The sequence below is a fragment of the Paramisgurnus dabryanus genome, chromosome 8 (assembly GCF_030506205.2).
Source record: "Paramisgurnus dabryanus chromosome 8, PD_genome_1.1, whole genome shotgun sequence".
Lineage (NCBI taxonomy): Eukaryota > Metazoa > Chordata > Actinopteri > Cypriniformes > Cobitidae > Paramisgurnus > Paramisgurnus dabryanus.
The window spans coordinates 14,137,993-14,147,248 of record NC_133344.1 but is presented as its reverse complement, the minus strand read 5'-3'; the positions used below and the strand labels follow the sequence as shown (position 1 = coordinate 14,147,248).

At 35.5% G+C, this 9,256-nt stretch overlaps 1 protein-coding gene across 2 annotated transcripts; it reads left to right on the top strand.

Annotated features, from left to right (window-relative positions):
• The first annotated feature begins 1,663 nt into the window (after positions 1 to 1,663).
• LOC135770792 (myelin-associated glycoprotein-like) lies at positions 1,664 to 7,292 on the top strand. Of its 2 annotated transcripts, none has more exons than XM_065280600.2 (6): positions 1,664 to 1,851; positions 2,529 to 2,909; positions 3,148 to 3,441; positions 3,914 to 4,013; positions 4,133 to 4,165; positions 5,074 to 7,292. In XM_065280600.2, exons 1-6 carry the CDS (start codon positions 1,815 to 1,817, stop codon positions 5,147 to 5,149), a joined length of 921 nt encoding a protein of 306 aa, XP_065136672.1. In that variant the 5' UTR covers positions 1,664 to 1,814; the 3' UTR covers positions 5,150 to 7,292. The 2 variants fall into 2 exon arrangements, with proteins under 2 accessions (XP_065136672.1, XP_065136671.1); XM_065280599.2 differs by having other exon boundaries at positions 3,911 to 4,013.
• Positions 7,293 to 9,256: the final 1,964 nt, after the last annotated feature.

Sequence of the window (9,256 nt, the reverse complement as noted above, 5' to 3'; positions counted from 1 at the left end):
ATTGGTTGTGTCTGTGTTTTTAAAGATAAGGCTCCAACTCACCCCTGCTGAAAAAAACAGCATACCAGCAAGACCAGCACATGTTGTGTTTTGGTGCTGTTTTGCTAGTGAACACAAGCTAAACCAGCATCAAACCAGCATCAGCACCAGCATTAGCACCAGGTAAACCAGCACAAAAACCAGCATTAGCACCAGCTAAACCAGCATTAGCACCAGCATCCCATGCTGGTCATACCAGCATATGTTGTGTTTTGGTGCTGGTATGCTGTGACGACCAGCTAAACCAGCATAGACCAGCATAATTCCCATGCTGGTCCATGCTGGTTTGATGGTGTTTTTTTTAGCAGGGGTACCTCTCTTGAACTACAGAAAGGGAGCACGGGAAAGAAGCTCTGCAAAACAGTCCTCTTTCAGGGGTTTGTGTGTGTGTGTGTGTGTGTGTGTGTGTGTGTGTGTGTGTGTGTGTGTGTGTGTGTGTGTGTGTGTGTGTGTGTGTGTGTGTGTGTACCTGGTAATTATCACGTTGTGGGAACCAATTGTCCCCACAAAGATAGGAATACCAGTGTTTTTGTGACCTTGTGGGGACATTTTGATGTCCCCATGAGGAAACAAGCTTATATATCAAACAAGATGATGTTTATTGAAAATCTAAGGTACAAGAAAGGTTTTTGTGATGGTTGGGGTTAGGGAATGGGGCAGGTAAGGGGAATAGAATATACAGTTTGTATGGTATAAAATGCATTACGTCTATGGAATGTCCCCACAAAACCTGGAAACCAGAATGTGTGTGTGTGTGTGTGTGTGTGTGTGTGCGTGCGTGCGTGCGTGCGTGCGCGTGCGTGCGTGTGTGAGAGAGAGAGAGAGAGAGAGAGGGGGGGGGGTTACAAATCATTTTTAATTTGTTTCTTCACCTTATTAAAATATCTTATTTTACTGCAACTATCTGTTTCTGCATCTTTATCATATTTATAGTGTGTGATTTTTAAAATATCTTATATCCTTCCTACATCATCACATATTTGGATTTTGGACGTCTGATCACTTTATATCTTATATCAGAATATGATATTACTGTTACATTACACTAATTGGTTATTTCTTAACAGCATGACTCCTGTAGATGACTCTCCGATGGTTTGCAACTCTGAATGTTGTTTTATCCTCATATCAAAGTGCTCTCGCTCACTGAAAAAAATAAATAAAGCAAAGGTTGAATAGTGTTAGAAACAATGGTTACTTATAATTAATGGCAGTATATCGCATCAATCGTTTATAAATAATAAATGTATCATTATAATACAATCAACAACAATAACTTTAGCAGATTATTTAACATACCTCAATTCGTATCGCTTCAAGAAGGTCTGCTGCTATCATACGGTCTGCTGTTCTGATATGACTAGGCTCATATACTAACTAATAAACAGTCTCCCCCTACTGGACCCACGAGGAACAACAGGGGCGTAAAACTGTCAGGGGCGTAAAACTGCCAGGGGCGTAAAACTGCCAGGGGCGTAAAACTCCCAGGGGCGTAAAACTCCCAGGGGCTTAGATCTACCGGCTCCAGGTCTGCAGCCTCCCCCTACTCGATTTACGGGTTGCAGGTTGCCTGGACCGCAGCATTAGTATGTTCACTTTCCTTTTGAGTTTACGTAGGGAAAAAGGTACCGCCCAATGGAAAGTGAAAGTTATAAAAACAGTTAGATGGTAAACTGGTGAAAGTTGTACAGTTCTGCATATTATTGTTTTCGGTGTATTAAATGACGAATCTTGTTTGTAGTTTTTGTGAATAAGAGCACACATTGTGATCCAGGATGAAAGGACAGCTGTTACTTCATCTTTTTTTCCAAGGTACTGCGTTTCTTTCCCCTCTATTCATGCATGTTATATTGGGCGTGAGATTCGGACACAATGTTTGACATGCCTTTTTTTAGGTTAAACTTTTCATATGTAAAAATTGCTTTGCATTTGTAACAGTTTGCTTTGTTTTATCCCCTATACAATTTATTAAATCAGTACGCAATTATGTTTGTAAATGTAGCTTACTTTTTAATTTCTATCACTTAACATGTTTTTGTAAAGTTGTTTTTTTACATTTAAATATCCATTAGTTTTTGAATCTTTGCTTTTCCTTGTCCTTAATAACTTTTTACATTTATTTAGTACTTTATATCTTGCCAGACACCAGGCAGCCCTTCATTTTGATATATTTTTGGATTATATGGAAATGAAACATAATTCCCATTGTTTGGGTCCCCTAATCAAATATACTGTAAATATAAACACAGGGTTTATGACTGTAAATATAAAGTTTATGAGGGCAAAGACAACGGTTTTGTTTTACTGGCTTCAGAGTATGACTGTATAACATAACATTCATGCTCTGAATGGACACATTATTTATATTTTGTCTAACTCATTATTTACAGTTACTTTTTATAACATGTACATGTATTTAATTTTTCTAACCTCATTTGATCCTTCACTTATTTTCACAGATTTTAATCACATTTATTTATTTTTTTTAGTTTTTGGGGTTTTCGTGTTTGCTGATGTTTGGAAGGTAAAAGTAGAGCACGAAATGAAAGCTTTGGTCTCATCTTGTGTTGTGCTGCCCTGTACATTCCAATACCCCCAAACAAGACAGCCCTCTGCTCGTACAAGAGGTATTTGGCACAAAAAAGACAAATGGGATGACTACGTCTATTATGAGGATGAAACAAGAGTCTTAGACAATTTCAAGGGTCGCACCAGACTGGTTGGACGACTGGGTGAATTAAACTGCTCACTGGAGATCGATGAAGTCAAAGACCATGACAACGGCCCATTTTGTTTTAGAGTTGAATTAGAGACATCAGAAAAAAACAGATACTCCTTTGTGGAAAATTGTGTACACATTAGTATGCTTGGTAAGTATTTTTTATTCTATTAAACCTTCTGAGAAAAACAATAGAAATTCTTATGCATTTAATAGTAATAATGGGAAATGTATAATTTGTTTTAATGGAAACCATTAGATTTTGTGTTTTTTTTCAGTGGGGAACTTTACTAACAACAATCTAAATGCAAAAGTGTGGCACTGTATTAAACACTGGTTTACACTTTAATTTCGTATCATAGATGTGCATTTTATAATTTACAATCTAGAGAAAGCCTTACAACCGGAGCTGCATTCTGATCTGGCTGTACAGGAGGGTCATCCTGCGATCTTCAGATGCTCTGTCAGGCACACCTGCCCCTCCCACCAGCCCACTCTCACCTGGAATCACAATGGCCATAACATGATGAGCTATAAGGACATGGGTCATGGGAACTGGGAAGTTGAGTCTATTCTGTCCTTCACACCCACAAAAGAGGATGATCACAGCGATATCATGTGCACAGTCAGTTACCATGGTGTCAAGGATAAATTTGTAGCCAGCCGTCCCATCTTTGTGAAAGGTATGATAAAAAGAATGGATGTTATGATCTTCTACTTAAATCTTCAAGATGTTTGTACGTTTTGAGATCTATGAGAGATCATTATTTGCATTGTTATTTGCCCTTGCATTTCTCCTTACTGTAATATCTTTGGTTCCTTGCAAATTCTGCACTTTTTAGTTCTCAACCTGGTACAGCCATGGGACTCATACACAACTATTTCAAATAGTCTTTTAATGCTTAAGACACAACCTTCCATATATCATCATCATCATAAAAGTTTTGTCATCCTCCAACGACTTGTATTACTCTCTTAACTCATATCACTTATTTTTCTCTAAAAGTTGGAACAGAGAAGAACATTTCTAAATGTTAAAGCTTCCCTTTATATAAAATGAATCTTTAGTGATCACTGCCTGTTGAGTTTAGCTGCAACCAAAGAAACTAAAATGATCATTTCATGGAGTAAATGATGTAATTGTGATCTTAGCAGAACAAACTGATGTCAACCACATCCTGATTCCAGTCTTCTTTGGTCTTGGAGCCACTCTTCTGGCTGGAGGACTGTGTTTCTTTATAGGCAAAAGATGCAAGTAAGTCGCAACATATTCATAACCAACATAAATGCCTCAAAGTAACAAAAAACATTTGCATTTAGTTAATTGTTTAAGTAAGCATTACATAATTTATTCATTTATTTATTTTTGTTTAGTGCCACTCCAGCACCTACGGCTAGATATACATGGTAAGAGAAATTATTAATCTACACAAAATGAAATGAGGGCCATTTTAAGCATCTCTAATTCAGCTAGACTTGCATGTCTTTAACAGTGAGTAAACCGGAGTACCCACTGTAAAAAATCCAACTTTAAGTTGAAGAAAATTAAGTAACTTGAACAAAGATTTCTTTGTTGAAGGGCGTCACTTCATTATTTTGTGTTCACTGAATGAAAAAAGCATAATCATTCAGCTAACAAATATTATTTTGTTGACTGGACTTAGATATATAAGTTTTTGTCCAATTTGTTCACCCAACTTGCCAAACTGAGTAATCTGAACAAGCAATAAAAAAAAAAAACAATGGTCGGAATGGTTCCCAGCATGCATTGCGACATATTCACTTCTTTGGTTAATATTTACTAAAAAGATGACTGTTTTAATGTTTGCTGGCTTTATTTATGTTGTTTTGTTGTTAATGTTAGTTATATGTTGTATTTAGAGTAATTTTGAAAGAATTTTGTTTGTTCATTGTTACCATGAGTGAGAAGTGTGTTTTCAGTGTAAAGGGCAGTACAGTGAGTTACTGCGCACCATTGTTGCAAAAAGGTCTCTGGTTTAAGAAAGTGCTAAGTCAGACAAAGACTTTGTTTATGAGACCTTTCTGTGTCCACTACCACAGTCCAAAACATGTAGATTAGTTGTATTTGGATATCCTAAATTACTCTTTATCCAACTTAGTCAGTAGTTGAGTAAACATAGAAGTTTGCTTATTACCTAATCAGTTTAAGTTGGTTCAACTTGTTGGTTTAAGTTAACCTTACTCAGTAAATTGAGTTAGGTGAACTACATCATCCAAGAGTTGAGTAAACTCAAAAAAGCTGTGCAGCAAGTTGCCTTGAAAATGTAAGTTAAGTCAACTTTTTATTTTTACAGTGTGGTGGAAACTCATGCTGACATACAGAGGCCTCTTGACTCAGCCGCGCCTCAAAACAAGGTCCTTTATATATAGCAATAATGTATATGTGCACACACACATGCACGCACACACACACACACACACACACACACACACACACACACACACACACACACACACACACACACACACACACACACACACACACACACACACTCACACACTCACACACACACACACACATACAGTACTGTGCAAAAGTCTTAGGCCACCATGCTACCATTAGATGTGTTGTTTTTGCAATGTTATAGTGATCATAATATAATTGTTTCCCAGTCTCTTTTATAGAATACATCCAGAAAATACAGGAAATGTGTATGTAGCATTAAAAACTGTATAAAAATGTAAACTGATGTGTCAAGTTTTTAAGGTAAACTCCCCTTCCACTTGAACAATAGCAGGAAAGTGCAGGATCTCTTAAACCTAAATAAAATTACATCCTAATTTCTAATTTTCAAGAAATTAGTATTTTTACTTCATTCTGCTCAAAAATGTCAAGATGTGTTCAGTGCCAAGAGAGGTCACACTTAACACAGACGATGCCTAAAGAAGATATTTAGTCCTGAAAATTATTTTTTTATACATATTTTCAGTATGTTCTGTTTGTAAAACAACAAGGTGGTGGTGGTGGCCTAAGACTTTTGCACAGTACTGTATATATGCACCCAATATATATACATTATAACTTGTTAAAGACCTGTTTGTGTATAATAATTACACTATATTTGAAAGGGCCAAATATCCACACTAACATGCTTACATTCAATTTATTGTATTTTATTTGCATATTTTATACCTTTAATTTACTCTTGTTGTATCTTGTGTTGTAGTCTGCATTGTCTTCACAAATAATAGTTTATATAAATAATAGTTTCCATTTTAAAGATTTTTAACATCATCCTAAATCATTGTAAAGCAGTAAATATTGATTGTTTTTCCTTAGTAGGCTAATACAATCCAAGAATATGTGTTGTATTACAGTTTTTTTCGATTGCTAAACGTCAGTGGGCACAACTGGAGTCACATGTGCAAAACTCTAACTACAGTCTGCACAGCAGCAGTTCATGTGGACCAAACTCTAGTTCGTTTTTCATTGGTTAAACACAGTTTTCAAAACTTTACACACTTATCCCATGACTTTAACCACAACCTGCACAACACTGTGGATTTACAGCACTTTGTTCAAATGCTAACACACTGCTGTCAAAACTGTGAACCACACATTCAAAACAGAATTGATTTCAGCCTTGTGCCTTTCAAACACTGCTGATTGCAATTTCATATAAATATAAATTCCAATTTCATTTATATATTTCATTTATATATAATATTACTTTTTATATAAATATGATAGGTAGAGCTTAGAAAGACAAATTTTGGAAATGGAACAAGGAAGACGGGTTCGTGGAGGGAGAAGGGTGGCAGGTAGTGGCCTGATGCTAGAGAAAGGCAGGATTAGCTCCTCAATTATTTGTTTGAATTACAGTATGTACTTTTAGTTTCTACCTTTTTTCCTCATTACTATAATTCCATAAACTACTACAGACTACTGAAGCAAACTGCAAATTTCATTTACCTTAAAGAATTGTTCTGGTCAAAAAATTTAAATAAATCATGTGATAAATCAATCAATAAATACATCATTATTTGAAGAAAATATTACTTTGTATGAAGTCACTGAAATTGTTCAAACTGTAAAGATAAAAATTAGTAATTTCTGTATTGGTGTTTGATGTTAGTGTTTTTCCTCTCAGTGTGTTGTGAGTGACAGTGTGTGTTATCTCAGTGAGGGTTGTGTTTAGTGTTTGGCTGAACTGAGCTGTTTTGAGTCATGTGTTAAGAGTTGTGCTCAGGTGACTTTTGGTATTGCAGGTTGTAGTTAGAGTTTTGCACATGTAGCTCCAGTTGTGCCCACTGACGTTTAGCAATCGAAAAAAAACTGTAAAGTAAAGCAATTTGTTTTTATCTGTTTTACTTATATGTGTATAAGTACATTTAGTTTTACTTCATTAAGTTGTGTTTTGGGATAAAGGACATGTCTGTAAAATTAACAGAAAATTACCAGCATATTGTCTATTATTTTTTTATTACAGTGCATTACTCCTGTTAAATAAGGTCAGAGTGAACATTAAAATGCAATGCGACTTAGATTATTCAATAAACCATTTTCATTGTATTCTGTCATCACTTCTCCGGCCTGCTGTTATTCCCCACCATCTCTGTATCTGCCTCATAGTTGAGTAGAAGTGTTATCTAAAAACACAGCTAAATATTTTTGAGTAATGAACAAAATAATTGTCCTCAATGATACAGATCTAGTGAAACCAAGTGCAAAGCTTTTTTTAATCATTATTGTACCTTAACCTAAGTAGAAAGTTTAAGGAGGTTATAGATAAAACATAAGCTAAATTAGGAACCACCAGGTAACTGTCCTTTCAGAATTCAAATTGGGAAATACAATCCAAGGATCCTGGATTAATGGGAGACAGAATATTATAGATTTAGGTAGGCCTATTGTGTTTTTGAGCAATAAAGTAATAATTCAGATTCTGTAGCAGTAGATGATGTTTTTACATATATTAGTATTGGGTATATGTCATAATGTTTTATTTCAAATTTTCATGATATCACATAACCCAATGTAACCAGCAGATGTCATCAGTGTGCGGTGTATCGACTGCTTAACCAATTTAACTCTGTGGACCCTGTACCGGGTCCAGAATGAATTATTATGACTTAAAGCAACATAGTGTAGTTTCCATGTAAAAATGACTTACAGCTCCCCCATGTGGTTGAAAAGCCCAACAGGGCCTGGTATCAGACACTCTTCTGCAGGCAGGGGGAGGGGCGGGGCTGTGTTTCCTACCCTCCACGGCCACTTTCAGAGTGTGCTTGTAGAAGCTAGGAGGCTGCTAAGGTTGCAGCAACAGTACAATTTGTCCAGTTAAAAGTTGTTCTATCACTGAAATAATTTTAGAGACATTATTTAAAGGTAAAAAAAACTACATAGTGTTGCTTTAATATAAAATATTCCTTTAATTTTTAATGGTCTGTCATGGACCCAGTACCACATATGAGATTCTGTTTGAAAGCTTAGAATCTCTACTTTCTGCAGATATGCATCACTTTGAGATATGTTTTACTGTAAGAAAGTTATTTACACTTAATTTACACTATCACCCCCCATATTTTTTATATGATTTAATATTCACATATTTCATATTTTTCAAGTATGACAAACATGGACAAGTCTTCTATCAAATGAAAGCTCCCACTCTCAGGAATAAGGCTACATCGTTATTTTTGCTCTATTATTATCACATATCCAACAATCGTCGAATGAATAATGAGGTAAAAATTTGTCTTTTGTAAACGCATGTGAAACTTGAGTGTGAACTGCCTCAGATAGCACATATAGCCACAAATGATACACCATCTTTTATCTTAGGTCCTACTCTAAAAAATGAGTCCTTTCACAGCGTTTTCTTTGGTTGTGTGCATGAATAATCCCTTGCTATTTATTATATGTGCATAACAAAAAAAGTACTTTTATATGAAAAAATGTATTTTCGCACCCTTCAGTAAAATAAGAATAACTTTTGAATTCGACATGTTAAAGAGTTCATTCTTTTTTTGGGTGTTTACTGTCTGCTGCTGCTAACAACCAGAACTGTCTGCAGTCTGCTAGAGTACAGAGAACCAGAGTTATTCATTTTTATTCATTTTCTTTTAGTCATGGAAGTAAAAAAGAAAGATTTTAATTGCTTTAAATGTATGGTTATCCAATATCATCAAACAATGATTTACAAGTATGTAAGAAAAGGTTTGTACTGTAAAAATACTTTATTTGTAACAAACAGGAGATAAAGAGTTTACAAACGGCTCTCCGCAAGGTTCAGCACTTCGACAGCGTCAATTTTTTTAAAGCATTACTTAAAAATGTTTCTCATCTCACCATATCCACGGGTCATCATATACAATAAATCCGTGAGGTAGCATTTAAAAAAACATTTAAAAACAGATGCATTTGTTTAAAGCTTATTAACTTACCAGGCTGCAGGTGAAGCAGCTCTTTGTGCCTTCTAACGTCTCATAATTGGTCCTCATTTATGTCCAAGAGACTCAATAGTAATCTTTTAC